The sequence below is a fragment of the Amia ocellicauda genome, chromosome 2 (assembly GCF_036373705.1).
Source record: "Amia ocellicauda isolate fAmiCal2 chromosome 2, fAmiCal2.hap1, whole genome shotgun sequence".
Taxonomy (NCBI): Eukaryota; Metazoa; Chordata; class Actinopteri; order Amiiformes; family Amiidae; genus Amia; species Amia ocellicauda.
Window position 1 is genome coordinate 35,546,212 of NC_089851.1, and position 19,740 is coordinate 35,565,951.

The 19,740-nt window shown below is 37.0% G+C and overlaps 1 protein-coding gene across 2 annotated transcripts in view; it reads left to right on the forward strand.

The window, feature by feature from the left end:
- Nucleotides 1-19,740, forward strand: part of reck (reversion-inducing-cysteine-rich protein with kazal motifs) — a 59,696-nt gene that overhangs the window by 32,611 nt on the left and 7,345 nt on the right. For both annotated transcript variants that reach the window (XM_066723361.1, XM_066723362.1), the window contains exons 11-17: nt 1,374-1,586; nt 3,305-3,441; nt 7,630-7,770; nt 9,151-9,339; nt 11,761-11,883; nt 12,687-12,858; nt 14,778-14,973. In XM_066723361.1, the coding sequence (XP_066579458.1) occupies nt 1,374-1,586; nt 3,305-3,441; nt 7,630-7,770; nt 9,151-9,339; nt 11,761-11,883; nt 12,687-12,858; nt 14,778-14,973 (1,171 nt within the window). The remainder of the gene's footprint in view (nt 1-1,373; nt 1,587-3,304; nt 3,442-7,629; nt 7,771-9,150; nt 9,340-11,760; nt 11,884-12,686; nt 12,859-14,777; nt 14,974-19,740) is intronic.

Genomic DNA, 19,740 nt, shown 5'->3' on the forward strand with positions numbered 1-19,740 from the left:
CTTTTGTACAAATAGTAGCTTGTGAGCACTTGAAAACGGTCAGCAAATAAATGCCAGGCCTGAAGTACAAAAGAACATTATTGACTCCAATTAAACATAAATCATCTTTATTTCTTAACGTCACCCCTAAAACATGAATTGTAATCTTTTATTGATATTATGTTTCTTAAGGAAAAAAAAATCTATTCATCAGGCTCAAAATGTAGTAACTGAGTTTTTTAAAGAGAGAAGTCTTAACACAGTTGATCTTAATATATTTTTCAACTTCAGGACACATCCTGAATACCACTTTTATATATCTTAGTATAGCATATGAATAGATTTATTTCCATTTTTGAATAATTTTACTGAATACCAAAACAAACTCTTTGTAGATTGCTTTGTTGTGAAATTGTATGCAAAAGTGCTTGGGTAGCTCTAATGTACTTTTGTGCTTTATTTGAAGGGGCATGTAATAATTGTTAACAATCGGGTGATAAATAAGTGTATGGATTTATTTTGTTGTTAATTGTTACTTAACAGATTATTTATTTATGTATTTATTTATTTGTCTGAGGGATAGGGTTTGAGATAACAACATGGAAACATCTATTAGAAGATACCATTAATAATCATGCAATGAAAAGTTACAATTGTGTAACTTTGAGCAGATACCACTGATAAATAAGTAATAATACATTATTATCTATAACCAATATTGTTTTTATTGTTTGTATTAATATTTGTAACTTTGTAACAGTTAATAAGTGCAAATAATTGACCCTGAAAATAAAGCTTGTATGTAAACAAATACATTTTATTTTCAAATGATAAGATATCTTGCCTTTTCCCAGGACAGTAAAAGGAAGCATGTTTTTTTCTTACCAATCCATTACTGAATGCCTGAGGTCAGTCTGGGGCCACTAAGGTCACGACCCACAGTTTGAAAAAGCAGACCATTGTGTATAGTGTGATTACTTCTCAGTGCAGGAAAAGCCTTGAGTTATTTCAAAAAGTAAAAGGAAGCAGCTGGGAACTGCTAACCTTTGTAAAAACTCGCTGACCATAGACCTCCTAAAAGCCCCTGCAGAAAAGGCTCCTAAATATAACCTTTGGAAAGAGCTCAAAGCCATATTCTACATTGAGTTTGATATGCCGTATACCCAGAAAACAGACAACTGTTTTTAGATGCAATTTGCAGCCTTTTACCCTTAGAGATACTGTCTCTATTACCAATTAATCTCATTCAATGAACTAGCGAGGACATTGCACAGGTATGATAAAACCGTAGGGGAAGGGGATGCACACAGGAAGCTGAATTAGCATTTTGTTAAAAGTCACTCTTGTCATGTGGTTAGCATTGACTTGATTATTTTATGTGTTCTCTCTTCAAGACCAACAGAACTGTTCAGGAGTTGCAATGCTCAGTCCGACCAAGGGGCCATGAGCGATATCAAACTTTGGGAAAAGGGCAGCATCAAAATGCCCTTCATGAATATCCCAGTCCTGGACATCCGCAAGTGCCGCCCAGAAATGTGGAAGGCTGTAGCATGCTCTCTCCAAATCAAGCCATGTTACAGCAAATCTCGGGGAAGTGTAATCTGCAAGTATGTTTATAATCATATGTTATGCTTTGTGGGGGATTTTGTGTGTGTTTTGTTTTGAATGCAAGTTACATAAGACCTTAAAGACGTTTGACCCATACAGAACAATCATAGTTTTTGACTATATGCGAGAATGTTTTCCTTATATTTTTTATATGCCAAAATGTGCCCCTTTTTTATATATATTTAATATATATAAAATGTATTTGAAATATACTTAAGTCTGTAATCCATATGTTTATTTAATAGAATGGATTACATATATGTTTTAAATATACACAAAATAGGGCAAGATTGTCTCAAAGCATGAATTGAAATACTTTTGCAGCCGAAGACTTTGGTTGGAATTTGTGCCCTTGCGGGTGTTATAACTCGTTACATATTGATCAAAGCAGGGTCTATTGTTAATAATTGCAGACCACTAATGGTAAATCCTGTTAGTGGGGGTGTAGAAACGATATCAACCTAAACAGAGTTGTGTAATGAGGAGTTTGTATTATTATTATGATTTATTATTATTATTATTATTATTATTATTATTATTAATTCATTAAACACTGTAGCTAAAGTTGCCCTGGTTAGTATTTTATCTCTGCTTGGTGATGCATTCACAAAAGCTGCAGAGATTTAATGAATTAATAGTTTTGATGCTACTGAGACTATGTAACAGACAGACATTCTACAGGGTAACAGAATGTAACACAAACTTCTAACAGTCAACAGGAGATGTTTGTTTTTACTGTCCCCAAAATACCCAGAGGTGTACTAGACATTCCACAAACTCTGGACTCCAGCAGCTGTATTTATTTTAATCTTTCATAATGTTCACCTTTATTAAAATCCACTTGTATTTCCAACTGAAGAATTAAGATTTTTGTGAAATGTGATTTGTCGCATCTCCTTGTATTTTTTTCCCCCATACACACGAACCTCCTTTGTTCTTGCAGAATAAAAAAAAGAGACTGAGACAGTAAGGAAGGTGAAATTCGTATTTTGTGGTTCAGTCCATCTCAATAATAGGCCACCCATTTTCTCTCCTGTCAGAATTGTACTCACCTTGTTGTTGTTAGACAGACTCTGAGTGACATTGAAAGATTACTCCTTTTGACCTGAAAGACATTAATCAGAATTTAGACTGGCACGCCCAGAGCCATAGAAATGTGGAAACACAGACCCTGTCAGTTCTACACTATTATTACATTTATACTGAAACGCTAAATTAATTAGTATTATTTCCGTTAAACAAATGGCCAGTAATTAAATCATTCCTTTTCCATGTTTAAAATATATGGTAAAGTTCTGTCTACCTTATGCTTACAGTATACACAATAAATATTTGATTTACAGATTAAAATATATTTAAAATGTATCCCATATGATTTAAATATAGTAGAAATTGGTTAATTTTGGTACATGAAAAATATAATGATCATACATTTCTTGCCTATATGTAAAATATGTTTGTATAAAACTCATGAAGTTTTGAACAGTTAAAGTATTGGATCTGATGCATTAACTCCCTTAATTAGCCCATTGACTTAATCGTGTTCAAGTATTTTGTGAAATACCTTTAAACTCAAGACTTAATGTTTTTAATACTGCTGGCCATAGACTCGAATTTATCGTCACAATCTGAAAACCTCAAAGACCTGGTCTACCTTAATGGACAACTAATTGCCCAAAAAACTATTAATATAACATTTTTTTCCCCCCCTTTACAGATCAGACTGTGTGGAAATATTGACACACTGTGGAGACTTTAGTAAATTTCACGAGGGAATTAGTCCTGAATCTATCTGTGACCTTCTCTCACCTACAGATGACCCAGACCGTTGTATTCCTCTGGAAAGATACCTCAGTAAGTAGTGAAGGGTTGGTGGGTGGGAGTGGGTTTCAATGTCTGTTTATTGTAGTTTCATATTTTGAAGCAGCAGAGAAGGTTACACTAAGTCAACAAACACATTATGAGCCAATGAAAGAAAAAAATTATCTTGTACAGCTAAACTTTCATAGTAAAAAAATTATTGATTACTCCCCCCACCCTTCTTCTGTTTTGCGCAACCGTGGGAATGGCCACATTCCTGCAGATATTAAATCAAAGAAATACCTGCAAGAAAATAACCTGCAAATGCTCTCGGTTATGCCAAAATGTAAACAAAATGTTCAACAAAAATAAATTAAATGTGTGTTACATATATATCCACATACCTCCATCTGTGTACAGTGAAAATATAGAATGCTTACAGTGACTGACTAGTACCAAATAGCGATGCAACTTTCAGCGCATGTCTCCTCAAGTTTGCAAATGCAGTTCCTTCAATTTTACTGGGTCTTGAAATCACTCACAAAACGTCTAGTGTATATTTGTGCACTCCCTGGCGTACTCTACTGTTGATGTTGGTTTTTGTACCGGCAGGGTTGGAAAATGCACCTTGTTGCCCTTTTTCAGTTGCATTTGCCACAGCTTTTACTTTGCTTCGAATGATTGTACATTTGAAGAAGGGAATTAGGGAATTGCCCTTGCAATTTGACATCGAGCTCTGACAAGTACTGAGTAATGTCGACCATGAGTGCCAGCTCACACAGCCACTTGGGGTAGCTCAGCTCAACCACAGGTTTTTCCTTCATCTCCATGAAAAGTTTCACTTCATCCCTCAGTTCATAAAACCGCATCAGCATGCTCCCTGGGCTTAGCCATTGCACTTCACAGTAATAAACTATATCACCATACTCTGATTCATGGTCTTTCATTAGCTCTTTATACTGGTTAAGCCTCTACTTTTAGTAAAGTTAATGCTGGATACTAAAATCAACATTTTTGTGTCTGTAGTCAGAGCTACTGTTATGTAGACTGAAGAGGGCACTGCCTATTTTGAACACTATTGATCTATTGAAGTGTGGTGAGAGAATAGTGAAGCGAATAAACATTCTGTGTTTACTGAGGTGTTTTGAATTAATGCTAGCCTTCTTCCCGGGGACACAACTGACATTACGTTGTTCAGTCGCATGGACTGCATGGCTAAATTGTTTTGATGAATGATGCAATGACACAGTCAGCTTTCTTGGAGGCAATCCAGTTATTTTTGACTAGGGTAACTAATCCCTTCTGAGATTCAACTGTAGCTGGAGCACCAATCAATGTTTCAAATGATGCACTGCCGACGTAACCTAAAACCGTAAAATATCTTCAAGTCCTCTCAAATCTCAAAACCTTCTTTGATTCTACACAATTGTCTCGTCAATAGGCAAAGAGTAGAACTCAAAATCAGACGCAGATTCTTTCAGAGATATTTCAATATCCTGCACCATATCATTAAATTGATCCGACACAGTCCTGCGAGATAAGCTAACAAAAATAATGTAAGTTTGTCTGGAGCCAGTAAAGCTGCAGTCACAATGATGCACTTCTTCACTCTCCTTCTAAATGAGGCCTATGTTGTTTGGCTTGTCCCATCTCCTTGCTTGGTCTTTTGAACATTGCTTGCTGCCTATTCAAATTATTTTTATGAGCTTTCATTTTGTCTGCATGCAGCTCTCCTTCAAATTCTTCATATGTAATGTACTTCATGTTGCATTGCTTCTCCACAAATCAGGCAAACTGGCTTACATTCAACCTCAGGAAAAAAAGTAAAATTTTTCATTAAAAACATGACACTCCAGTTTCCAGTAAACATTTTTATCTGTAAGCATTACAGACGTGCAACACTGTTTTTATGTTCAAGCAGCCAACAACAAAAGTGTACAGTCACTGAAGAATAACAGTACGAGCACATGAAGACACGATCACCGCTGGGGGAAAACCACCTGCAATGTTCCCTGGCAATGGGTTCAGAGATCAGAGACCCTTCAGATTGTCGAGCCTTTTCTATTGGACTGAGTGTGATACATAAGTGCAGTAAATTGATAGTGATTTATTTAGGACTTTAGGTTCTGGTATCAAACTTAATTTTACTAAGATATTTAAAGCTACACTATTGTGTTAGTTCAGTATTGGCTTGATTCAGTTACATAATGATCTCAGAGCAGCAATGTCACAACCTGCTCCTGGATAAAGCTGTTGTCCGTTGTATTTATGGGTCACCCAGCAATGGTGAATTGATAGATAGTAAACTCAGTAATGTAGAGATCCTTTAGAACAAACACATGGATTCCCTTCAGATCATAAAGACTAGATTTCTCTTAAGGGAGCAAGTGCTTTGTTAAAGTATAAAATTACGTGTGCTCCAGTTGAAATTGGTGATTTAGGGTGACCTGTAAGACTGTCTGAACTTGGACTCTCTAGGATGATGGTTGATGGTTCTTGCCTGTTGGTTTCAGTGGTCAGTACCTCAGAGGTTAAAATTACATACTAAATACCTTCTGTATCACTTATGACTACATTGAATAGAAACTATATTCTGCAGTATACCAGTAGTGTGGTTCATTGACAGAAAAAGTATGGATTCTCATCATGTGAAATAAAGTACGTTTCCAATCGCTCTGTCGTATTTCGAAATCCGTGGGGTGTCGTCTATCAAATGTGTTTCATGATTCATTGGTTTCAGTAAGCTCAGAGGTTTATGAGCTTGTTCAGCGGGTTTAGTGGTTTCTGATGCATAATCCCAGCATTCTTTGTCGGCAAAGTTGTCAGCGAAAAGCAGGAAACATCTGTATATACTGTGCACCTGTGTTATTCCTTTGAAGACTTATCTTGGCCAGGGCACCAGACTCCTGCCTGCAAAAGAATCACAGCCAGTCCTCCATCTTTAACTTTGACTACGAGGTCTTGAGATTTTGTTTATTTTTAAATGCTTTTTCATTTCCCTTTGTTTTCTGTTGATGTAAAATGTGCTGTTTATTTCCTGTCTTATGCCAGATTCACAACAATCAAATCACCCCCAAACTTCATTTCACTTCCAAACTTACTCAGGGATAACTTGAAGGCTCAAGGCTATGCAAGCCTATCACCCCAGTTTACATTATGCACCGGAATAGGAACATTTCAATTTTAAGAATAAACTGAATGTATACATCTAAAATTCCTGTGGGCCCTTTTGTCAAATCACAACATTTAAATATATATTTTCAATCCAATGAAACAAGTAAAAAGTTCTCCTTTACCTGTGCACTTGTCAACAGCAGAATGGCTTGTTATTTGTTTGTGATTTGATTTGTCTTGTTGCTTTCTTTAAATTCACTTGAATCTTTTGTTTTTCTTTTGCATTGCAAACATAAATATGATGTTATGCCTCGTGCGAATCTCTTCAGTAATAACGTTTCTCCATTGCATGTTATGTATTTATTTGTTAATTGGAATTGTGTTTATTTGAAAACACATATTGATGCATTATAAAAATGTAAAATTTAAGATGCATTGCAAAAGTCCAAACTATTTACAAATAAATAATTACAAAAACCTTTCTATCAATTAACTTTATCATGTACAGATTTTAGAATTGATGTAGAATTGATGCTGTTTTTTTAGCATTCAAGTGTCATATGTTGATTACGTATCTTATATTGTTTTAAATAAAATCTCAATTTGCTGGTAAATCACCCAGATGTGACATTATGATGTGCTTGTGCACTGAACTCCTTTAAAGTGTATCTTTACTAAGTTCTCTCTCCAAAAGATGTTTAATGTCAAGTAGACTGCAATTGTCTCTGGCAGCCCCTCACATCTTTCTACTGCCTGCCTCTGCAAGTGTCTGGTCATATTCCATAAATGGTTGTGTTTTAAAACAGTGTAAATGCTTAGAAGTGTGATTTTCAAAAGTTATATTGATTCAGGATATTACAGTGTTGGCACATTGAACCAGGGTTAGGCAAGTTCTGGAATATCATAGACACTTCTGTATTTGGTTTTTCCCCAGTGTAATGGAGAAAGTTAATGGATTCAGTGATTGGGAGGGAAGAAGAAGAAGAAGCATCAGGCATCGTACCTGGAACTGAGCATGAGGCTTGAAGACTTTGTTGTTGTTGTTGTTGTTTTTTGGGGGGGGGAATGGCTGATCTGCTCTTGTTGTTACTCCTCTGCATGTTTCTCATTGACATTGTATCTTTACAGGCCCAAGTTCCCTAGGAAACATCATAGAGGAGGTCATTCACCCTTGTAACCCAAACCCTTGTCCCAGCAACCATCTGTGTGAGGTGAACAGAAAGGGATGCCAGTCAGGCCAGGAATGCCTACCTTACTTCTGTGTGCAAGGTATCTACAGTCGCCAATTCTCGTTTACACTGGGCATAATGGCTGTAGATATTACATTAAAATGGAACTCAAGTGACATTTTAACATTTCCCTGCATATATTTTATGTTAATGCCAATGCAGGTTAATTCAGGTTAGTCTGCCTAGACAGATGCAATTGATTTCGTCACAGAATCCTCTCTCTACATGAAGATCAATATTTAAAAAAATGTTTTTTGTTTAAAAATGATCTAGATGGGATAAGAGACCTCCTGTCATTATTATATGTTTTGCTATTATGTTCTTTCCTCTCATGCAAAATTTCCTGCTTATGCTTTTCTCATGTGCAATAAAATTAAAAAAGGAATTGAAAAAGCACACAATTTTAAAGCTGTACTATAACTTAGTAAATATAAAAAGACTAAAGGGTTTGTAAAGCTGTTTTTACCCTCTCCAGATTATTTTCACATGTATTGGCTGGCTTGCCAAGGTAAGTATCAGGTTTTATAAGTGGTCTCTCATATTCAGAGAATATACGTCACATTACCTCACTTCTACAGAATGAGAATGCTTTGGGATCAAGATGTGTGGACTGAACCCTGTACTCTGCGTTACAGCAAAGGAATGTCACAATTCAAGCCTGAAACCCCCCAGTTTGTATATATATATATTTGTTAGTATGGTATACTAAGAGACGCACATCATTGCATTAGCCTCAGTAAGCAAGACCCGAGAGAACTGGGGTACAAGAGAAAACTCATTCCACGCTTTTAAGGACAATTAGAATATTTCAACTACTTCAGGGTAGCAGTCAAAAATTCTTAAATAATAAGTTAAAATAAAAAAAAGGAAAGAAAGCAAGAATTTTCCATCTTCCATGTGTGTCTGGTTTTGAGTGCACTACTACTTGGTGGGAAAAAAGGAGAGAGGATTATGGAAGGGAGAATATGGGTGTGGTGAGGCTGCTCGCCACAGTGAAGCAACACCGCAGACAGGTGCGCAATCAGGGAGTTGTCAAAACGGCACTATAGCACAGCTGTCCCGTATGAGACTGCCGCAACCCAGCACCCGACTCACACCTGTGAAGTTGAGATGCCGTCCTCGCACAATCACGTACATAACTTGTAATCTTATCAAACACATTTGTCTCCAAATAACTATTGTTTTAGGATCTTTATGTAGGAATTACCAGTGACCTTCAGGTGCTGCTCTGTGCTTCCTCAGCCTAAAGAACAAGGTTTACCCAAAACGTTTGTGAAATTCGTAAGGTCAAGAACATCTTGACTCTGAGTTTTGATTCAGAGCATGATGAGTATCTGGTACAAAACTAGTTTTATAAGGTAAAAACAACACTTTAGCATTATTTTCTACATCAGTAAACTTGTTTTGTTCCGTCTACTAGGCTGTAAGCTGGGAGAGGCCTCGGAGTTCCTTGTCCACCTAGACGCTCTCATTCAGGTGCCTTCCTCTAAAGGCACAGTAGGGTGCTATGAAATATGCACCTGCGGACAAAGTGGACGTCTGGAGAACTGTGTGGAAATGACCTGTGTTGACATAGATAAAACGTGCGTCGTTGGAGGCCAAAGAAGAAGTACGATCTCCGTGTATTGTTTGTTAATATGCAAGCATGCCGATTCTCTTTGTTTAGAATTGTGTATCCTGCATTATTTGAACATGAAAGTACTTTCATATTTGTTTATCTGATGGCATTATCCCCATGAATCACATGCAAAGACTCGTTCAAAAGCCAAACTTCAAAAAAGGTTGACAAAGGTCCAATCATTAGAGTGGTTTAACACAAACTGTAATATACACCGATCAGCCATAACATTATGACCACTGACAGATGAAGTGAATAGCACTGATAATCTCATTATCATGGCACCTGTCAGTGGGTGGGATATATTAGGCAGCAAGTGAACATTTTGTCCTCAAAGAAGCAGTAAAAACGGGCAAGCGTAAGGATCTGAGCGACTTTGACAAGGGCCAAATTGTGATGGCTAGACGACTGGGTCAGAGCATCTCCAAAACTGCAGCTCTTGTGGGGTGTTCCCGGTCTGCAGTGGTCAGTACCTATCAAAAGTGGTCCAAGGAAGGAAAAGCGGTGAACTGGTGACAGGGTCATGGGCGGCCAAGGCTCATTGATGCACGTGGGGAGCAAAGGCTGGCCCGTGTGGTCCGATCCAACAGACGAGCTACTGTACCTCAAATTGCTGAAAAAGTGAATGCTGGTTCTGATAGAAAGGTGTCAGAACACACAGTGCATCGCAGTTTGTTGCGTATGGGGCTGCGTAGCCGCAGACCAGTCAGGGTGCCCATGTTGACCCCTGTCCACTGCCGAAAGCGCCCACAATGGGCACGTGAGCATCAGAACTGGACCACGGAGCAATGGAAGAAGGTGGCCTGGTCTGATGAATCATGAGTTCAATGTGTTGACTTGGCCTCCAAATTCCCCAGATCTCAATCCAATCGAGCATCTGTGGGATGTGCTGGACAAACAAGTCCGATCCATGGAGGCCCCACCTCGCAACTTACAGGACTTAAAGGATCTGCTGTTGACATCTTGGTGCCAGAGACCACAGCACACCTTCAGAGGTCTAGTGGAGTCCATGCCTCGACGGGTCAGGGCTGTTTTGGGACCTACACAATATTAGGCAGGTGGTCATAATGTTATGGCTGATCGGTGTACAATAATGTGTTGAAGTAAAATACAGTACAAGACACATCAACTGCAGCCAGTGTGATAAAGGATTATAACACATCACATTTGAATAATGCGTATTTATCAGGAAGTTTCTTTAGTTGTTATTTTTTTCCCGCTACAGTGTATAACATATATATGAACATTTTCTTATGGTTGAACCATATTTCTTTGTTAGCTATGGTTCTCCATGCTTAACCATGGTTTTACTTCTGATTTACTGCACTTTACTCTGATATAGTAAAGCAAACTGTCAACTAAACCTTTAAAATACTACAGGGCACTTTGCACAATTAAGCAGCATGTTTTTACAAAGTATTTGACATGCTCCCTTTGATGTAGAAGTTACCATAATCACATTGAGAAAAGGTTGAGGACTGAGTGTTGAGATGATTGAAGCCTCACGTGGTGCTGTTATGATTACCATAACCAGTAACACTCTCCTTCATTTATAAGGATTTGACTCACAAGCTCTAAATATAAAAAGAAAAATAAAGCAACCGCACCCTGGTATTTCCTTCCTGTGGAGTCTTTGTGGTATACCCACAATTTCACTGTCCTGACATGAAAGAAATATCTTGCCAGAATACCCTACTCTATTTGCCTTGCATCGCCATGTGTGCGCACTGCAGTGCTCGTGGAATTCAGTTTAAACTAAAACCACATCCAGAAGTGACCAAGCAGTCATACCAAAAAGCTTTTTCTTTGTACCATTGCCACCTTGTGGTTGAAACATTTTCTTTGCACAACGAATTTCCAACCAACTGTCCCAAGATTTGTAACACATGGGACATTGTGCCATATTGACATGAAAAACAGACAAATCCCTTCATAGTCTCTCCAGGAAATGTTATAAATTATTAGTTTTAATGACCTGACAATCAAAAAAGATTTTGAAGAAATATGATATATATATATATATATATATATATATAAAAAAAAAAAAATGTTTTTTTGTTCTTGTTATCTGAGCATTACTAATTTGAGTAGTTACATTTTTTGTACTACTTTTCTAATTCTACAGTAAAATGTAATTCATGATTATATAGTAAATTAAATAATGATGTGATCGAATTTAATTAATTAAGGGGGGAGGGGGTGACAATGATTCCAAACAAGTTCTAGGGGAAATTTGCTTTATTTAAACTGGGTCCAGAAATACTAAATCCTCCCAGTTGGAAACAGATATTATATTGATGCAGTCCCTTTGCAGAGACTGCCATGACATTTATCTGATCATATGCTAACTGACTGTGAATAGGGCTTCAATTTCTCTTGATGAGACCACTAATCAAAGCTGTCGTGTCTCAGGTCATGGGACATCCTTCAAAGTAGACTGCAATCCCTGTTCCTGCTATGCTGGAGAAATTGTCTGTTCTCGCCGCCAGTGTTTTAGCAAGCTGATCTCTGAGGAGGACAGACAGCGCTTTACAGGTACTGTGGAGTCATTTGGGGGTTCTTAGCAAAGGTCATACCATGAGAATTTAAACTGTGCAGTAAATGCTTCTGTGGACCAACTTTGTGTTATGTTCTCAGTTCACCACCAGTAATGTTATATCTGCAACACCCAGAGTGATGAAACCAGGTTTAGTGTGGACACATCACATTCAGATACTTCCTTAAACAAATGATTTAACCTTCTGATTGATAATGCATTTGTTTTTTTAGTGGTTCCCATAAACGTGTATGAACTTTATAAATGCAGAGTCGGTTAAAGGGTTTTAAAATATCTCTGCTTTTATATTTATATATTTATTATTATTATTATTATTATTATTAAAATTAAATTATACTCGTATCATATTATTGCTCATGTTGTTCAGCCTTGGTCCTGGAGATCCCCAGTGCAATTTATATTAATTAATCACTTTCTATAGACTGTTAATGATTGATTAAGCAGTTCAGTGAAGATAAATCGGGTTATTGAGGGCTGAATGGTATTCAGGTATTTCCACATGGCTTATAAACCACTGACTTAACCACATCTCCTGCTCATTGATCAGAGTAACCTATAAACCTATTGGGTTTGGGATCTGCCTTGCACCAGAGGAGGAAACCCCTGTTTAAATGTCTGTATGTGAGTGGGTCACAGCAATACTCCATTTGTGACTGTTTAAACCTGATGGAATGGGGATTATCAGGACCAGGGCAAATATTTTCTTGTTTTGTTCTTTAAATTACGAAAAAGGCTCTTGGAGTACATTTTGACATGAGGGAATGTCACCTCTTGTGTTTAGGTCTACCATGTGGTTGTCCTGACCAGTTTGTGCCAGTGTGTGCCAAGAATGGGCGCACATACCCAAGTGCCTGTGTGGCCCGCTGTATGGGCCTGACAGACAATCAGTTTGAGTATGGCACCTGTCGAGACAGTGACCCATGCTCGCCCAATCCCTGCCTTAAGAGTCAAAGGTAAGGTGGCTGTATGGTTATGGTTAATAAGATTTATTTACAAGGTGTTTTTGCCAAATCCAGTCTAAGTTTTGGTTCTTGAGCATGCTTGAATCTTTGTGTAAAATTACCTATTCAAGTGGAACGTTAAGTAGAAGTCAGTTTGGACTCTTAGCTAGCAAAGAAAATGTTATTCAAGCTTTCCTGGGGTTTTTCGTTCATATTCTTACTTTGCCTTGAAATTCAGTTACAGTTGTATTCGACTAAGGAGATGAAACGTAACGATTGTTAGTTAATAATCACACTATAGATTTAAGAAGAAAGGTTATTTTTTCTTATTTCATAGGAATATATTTTATTCCATAAACAAAATCATACAGTGCATCTGGTTGTTACTTTCTTCTTTGGTTCACCAACCTGGAAAATCCTGTCCCAACTTTACTCGGAAAATTGTAACATTCATTCAGAGCTGTCTAATATAAATGTTACACAACTATGCTAAATATTGAGGCCTGGTTAATGAGGACCATCAGAAGTTATTTGGTCTACACTAAAGACAGTTCATCCCTGCCTAAAGTTAGCTCTAATAATCTCTCAGAGACAAGATAAAGCACCTTAAATCTGTATAGTTTACTTGTATTATTTTTGGAATATAGTACTTTTACATTTCTAATATTTAGATGTTTTTCATGGTTTAGAGCTGGTTGTAATATGTTACCAATATTAGAAAAGTGTTTTGATCACTAATTTATAATGTAAAGATAATAGAGGAATGCAGCTTTAATCTGATTTTGACCTGGTTCCCTGCATAATACAAATTCAATACGAGCTCAATTTCAAACACAATATTTGACATCTGCCTTTAACATACCTCTGCTTTCTGAAAAACAAACATGCAAGTATTTTTCATTCCAGTGCAGCAGTTCACCCACTTCACTTAATTGTTTCTGTTTTCAAAAAGTATATTTTGAATCCACCCTAAAATGTGAGTAAGATGTTACATAACTGCGGCTCTTGGCAGGAGTTTCAAAGAACCGCCATTGTGTCAGCAGTAATGTAAGCTATTTCATAAACAAAATCATACAATGTAACTGATTGCTATTTTCCTATTGAATTCGCTGGACAGACAAGTGGAAAATCCAGCCCTATTTGCCATGAGGAGAAAGCTTTGGCAAAGGCCCTTTAGAAGAGCTCTTTGCAAAACTGCGGTGTTAAGATTAAAGGGCCGTAGTCTTTCATCTTCAATGTACCTCGCTGCAAGTACTCCGTCTAAACTCTTCCACTGTTCAGGAATAGACTAAACATGTCAAGGCTTTCTGACGTTGCTGCATTTGCTTTGCTACAATGGCAGATCAATGGAGCAGACAGGTGAAAACAAAGGGGTCACTTGGAGATCTTACTGAAATCCTACTGAATACATTTCACAATCATATTCAATCAGTTATTCCTAAGAAACTGTTACTCTGGGCAGATGGCATATCCATAGTTACCCTTCACAATGAAATGTATTCGGTGCATAAAATTCAATATTTTTCTTCAGTATGTAGTACAATCACCACTGACAGAAAAGATAGAAGCCAATATAGAAGGTTTGATTTGGTCCAGCCCTTTGACTAGTGGGTTACCACTTTTTCAGGTTTGCTATGGCCACATAGCCAGACAAAATAGTGTTTTTAAACCAAATAAAGAATGTAAGAAAGAAAAAGAGAGTATCCTGCTGACATTCATATTTAGATGTCCCCAAGTGCCTGACATTAACCACAGTGAATCATTGTAGTCTGATGGAGAAGTTTACAATAAAAATATACTTCCTTGGCTACATTTCTTTAAAATAAACTTTATACATTTTCATACAGGAGTTTATTCTGTTTGCCTAATCATAATTAATAATGAACAAACTTGAGATTATGGTTTACATGTACCTATTTTCCCTGTTTCAGATGTATACCAAAACGAAAAGTGTGCCTTACAAGCATCAGCAAATATCCCTGCAACCAATATGAATGTGTGAGCAGGCCTTCAAGCTGTGACAGGTCCCTGCTGGACCCTGTGTGTGACACGGAAAATAACGAGCATCCTAATCTCTGCATGCTATACCAAAGACAGAAAGTACTTGCATACACAGGCCACTGTCAGGTAAGAACACGAATCCGCTTGGGTTAGAGGGGGACAGGAATGAGGCAGGGGGCCAGTGAAGCCAGGGCTTGATTTTTGTGTGTTTCCTGCATATTTCACAAAATGAACACCAAAATAGATACATGATGTCTTAAAAATTGTATATATTACATTGTTATATCTTGTGTTGAAATCTTTTAAACCTGTTAATTTTGCATATTCCCCATTTTAGAAAAGTATGTCTGTGCTACAACTGATAGTAAAGTTGTGAAGGATTTATCAGGCTTTTGGGAATTTTGTTGAGAGTTTGGCCCTTTTAATGGGTTCTTGATATCTCCAAGGTTCCTCATCCAGTCTGGAAATAACTACCAGTAAACAATAATATTAAATAAATATTAGAACATCTATTGCACTCCTAGAGAATGAAACGCAGTAACTTTTGTAAGTGGGAAAGTTTCTGTGAGAGCCCCGACCACTGGCTGTTGTTTTTTAAATGAAAGCTTGATGTGAGTTGTGTGAGTTGTCTTGTTAAATGTTTGTCTCCAGCTTGGCCTCTCAGAATACATAGGTTAGGGATTTGTAGAAGAATGGTGATGGTTAAATGTTCCTGGATGGCAAGCCACAGAAATAATGTCTTTCTTACACATATTTATTTTATCTGAATATTAAGTAAAAAACAATAGTATGTTTGTCTGTGGTGAGAGGACTGTGAAAATGTGCTTTAGGTTTAAACAGCAAACCCACACATGTGGTCAGTGGTGGAAAAGAACAGATTCTGTATCCCAGCAGTATGAGTAAATGCAGAGACTTAAAAGTACCTCTGAATTCCACATTCATGAGAGTCTTGGCTCCACATAAACGTGTAAGTCACATGGCTTTTAAATAGGTTTTGTTAAATTTCTTGGTGTGCCCCCACCCCCCTCAAATTGACCAGTGTTCAATTTTAAATCTAACTCATTACTATCACAGGAAGATGAACCAGCTCAGACTTTTCAGCCCAAACTTCTATTCAACAGCAAGGACTAATGGTGAATCGAATGGGGATGCAATGCCATATTAAAACCGCATACAGCATCCAGTACTATATTCGGTCATTATTCTTATTAAGTCATGTAGCTGACTCACAAAATTCCTCAAAGACACATCCATGGCACTTATATTAACACAGCCATTTCCAGTTAAGGGTAGCTGAGACAATTATTCAATTATTGTGGAACAGATACAACCATAGTGCCAAAGTGTCATAGCTGACTTGTTGATTTTAGCGTATTGACTAAGAGCCTCATCCATAGTGAGTTGCTATAAGATAAGATATGTAGATACTACTGTAAAGCAGAACCTACTGTCTTAAGTTTAAAATCCCTTTTACCCCACTGACCAGGGGAACGCTGTTTGGAGAGACCTCACCCAGCACTGATACTGTTTTCAGACCTTTAGCACCTTCCAGCTGTTCAGTTTAGACTCTGTATTAAAAGACAAACTGTTTAAACAAATACTGTATGTTTTGTTGATATGATTTAAAAGTTTTGCTTTACTACATTCATAGATATTGTGAATTGAGCTACAATTGAAAATCATATATTGACAATCAAAGCAACAATTTAGTGAGTAAGTTTCAAACATTAGTTTAAAAAGAAGCATGAAACATTAACTCAGCGTTAAGCGCAACACGCTTGGCTACAATAGGGCTTAACAAGATAAATACTTTTAATATCACTTTAAAAATTAATCTTTGGTGTATCAGTGTAGATGGTGCCAGTCTTGTAATTTGTGAAGTTTGGAAAAAAATTGTTACATTTTATATACAGTGGGCCACGTTGGGTGTTTTCTACATTAAGCATTTTAGACTCTCCCATTAACGCCAGAACCCCAAGGATTTCAAACGACATACAACCGACACACCCGCATGTGCAGCTTACATTTTAAAACAACTTTGATATAAAAATGAAAAACAACCTATCGGATACAACTTAATATTTGTATTTATGAATACAAAATAATTAACATACACCTGAAAAAGATGTTCCTTGTGGCTCATCAAGGCATTGTTCACTATAAGTGGTTTTCAGTGTTATCATGACGAGATAATAAAGGTCGCTCATGACCAACTTGATGAGGTTCCTTGAAGGGCGGTCAGCTATATGTACTATGTTGTGATTGTTGACAGCTGTTGACAAAATATGAACAAACACAAAGATATTTACATTTGAATGGCAAAACCATTTAAAGTGCGGCTATGGTGGTTCGAGTGTTAAAAGCTAATATTTATTTTCACAATGTTATATTATATTTTATATATTTATACATAATTATTATATAATTTGACTGTTTCAGTGAATGCTGGAATACTCCATATTATCAGGGTTCAATGACTACCTAAACGTTGCTATAACAAATAGAAATTTAATTAGTTACGGTAAAACATTTGCCAAGAATTGCTTCAATTTTTTATTTTTTTTTCAAGTATCCCAAGAATTTAGCTTTGACAATATGGCTAGGGGAGTTTGTTCCAGACCACCACACCTATCTGCTTGAGAGAAACGCATAAGGAAAAATGTTTTTAAAAGTAAAAAGAAAAACAATGGTGTAAAATCTGCACTACATTGCAGAGCTGAACGTAAGATAAAAGGATATGAAGGAGGCAGAGGGTATATGCTACTAAAAGTCAGACTCGCTGATTTGCTTACTGAGATGAAGCCATGTGAGCCTAATCAGCCTAATGTTCCATAGGTGCTACATAATTAATTTATGAATAAGACCAGCAATTTGAATTCAGTTTGCAGTTTTTCAAATTAAGATGATTTAGGGTGGCTTTTTGCAACTAATTTACGATAAGCTGTATACTACAATAACTCTAATAAACTGCTCTAACTCATTAGTAAATCCTTTACCAACATAAATGAGTGTTGTCACGATGTCACAATTTTGGTACCGGTACCGATACCAAATGAATTTCAATACTCGATACTTAAAAAAAAAAAAAAAAAAAAAAAGATTGATTAATTTAAATGTTAAAGCTTTATTGTGCATCATAGATGTATTATTATTGGGGATGCCTCGATTAATCGGGTCTATTAATCAACGAATGAATTGATTGACGATAAATATTTTCTCTATTTAATCAAGCAGATTTTTTTTATTTTTGTTTCTATTATAATGACTTGCGATTATTCGGTAAACACTAGAAGTGCTGACATTTTGAACTACCTACAAGAGCCTAAACCTTGTATTTTAACCAATAGCTCTTTAAACGCTGAGGTATGATAATGTTAGGCAACCCTGCTAACACACAACGTTGCCAAAACATTGTACAACTTTGAGGCAACGTAAATTACATTGTGGCAACATTGTGCATTAGAAGGGAAATTATCAAATAAAACTAGCACAAATGTATGGTATCCCATCACTAGAGCTACACAGTATCCACACACACTGCAGGGTTACAAACAGTTAAAGGGAAAACTACAGTCGAGATTCAAAAACTGGATTCGGAAGGAAACACTGAAGACAAAGTACAGGTTCTGTTCCATTTGCAAGTGATGCTTTTCTTACAAGGGCAGTGTGGGTAGTTTACAGTATCATCTGTGAGCACAACACCAATTTTCTGTAGCCATTTAGTACTTTTTCAGTATCGGTATACTGTGCGACACTGGTAAGTAACCCAGAGTCATGGTTAAATGCCTCAAGTCTGAGATTGTATAAGGTAGCCAAAACAGGTTTTATTTACTTATCCGTGCTTACACCGTAACAGGGTGAATTTATGTATCCTTATAGCGGTATGTTTATCAAATTATAGACATAGCTGTAAAAACATTGTTATTATAACATGTACCAAAGCTTAACAGGCTATTGAGGTGGTATAGTGATCATGTCAAATCCTGCCAGCAATAGATATCTTTCCAAGTTTTCTCTCCCAGAATTCCAAAACGCTTGCTATTGTAAAAGAACCCTCTTCCAATCCCTGGTTCAGGACCACAGAATGGGCTGAAGATTTCCACGTTCTGTGTTTAAATCAAACGTATTGTATTGCAAGGGATAAAAACTAATAATCCATAGGAAACAGTATGTTTTTTTACCTTTACTTACAGAAGATTTGTGATGGATTGTTATGAATGCTTAATAGATACATTCTGGAAAATCAGTGAAGCACTTCACCACCAGTCACCTCCTTATTCCCAGACCGCTAGCCCTGTAAATGTAGTAAACAACTTGTCCTTGTAATGAATTGTAGCAACAAGCTTGGAAATGCTTAAAAGCAAGCTGGATTTAATTTGTCAGCATGCACTGTCAATGACGCACTTTCACACAGTCGAGTACAGTCCTGATGGAAATCTCAGCGCAGGGATTGTAAACACCATTTTCTCCACTTACTGACATCAAGCGCCTTTTCCTTTTCTTTTATTTTTTTGGTCTGCTGTTTTTTTTCCTTTCATCTTTTCTCTCCTAACCTGCTGTTTTTCTCTTCCTCATCTGCTGTAGATGCTGAAATCTTTGTCCATTTCTCAGTTCTCCTAATTCTGTCTTTTCCTCTCTTGCCAATTTTCCATGGGGCTTCCCCACTCTGCACTTTGGTAGCGACGGACAAAGACTTACACTCTGTAGGTATCTCTGATGTCTCCCTATGGGTTTTATACAAAGCACCTGTATTAAGACACCTGTGTTTGAATTACCTGCTATTTAGGATAATGTTCTCTTGGTCATTTTGGGACGAAATGTCCCTGTTTTATTAAGTGCAGGACAATTACAGTGCCCGTGTTTGTCTAAATGTCCGCTGCTTTGGTCAAACAC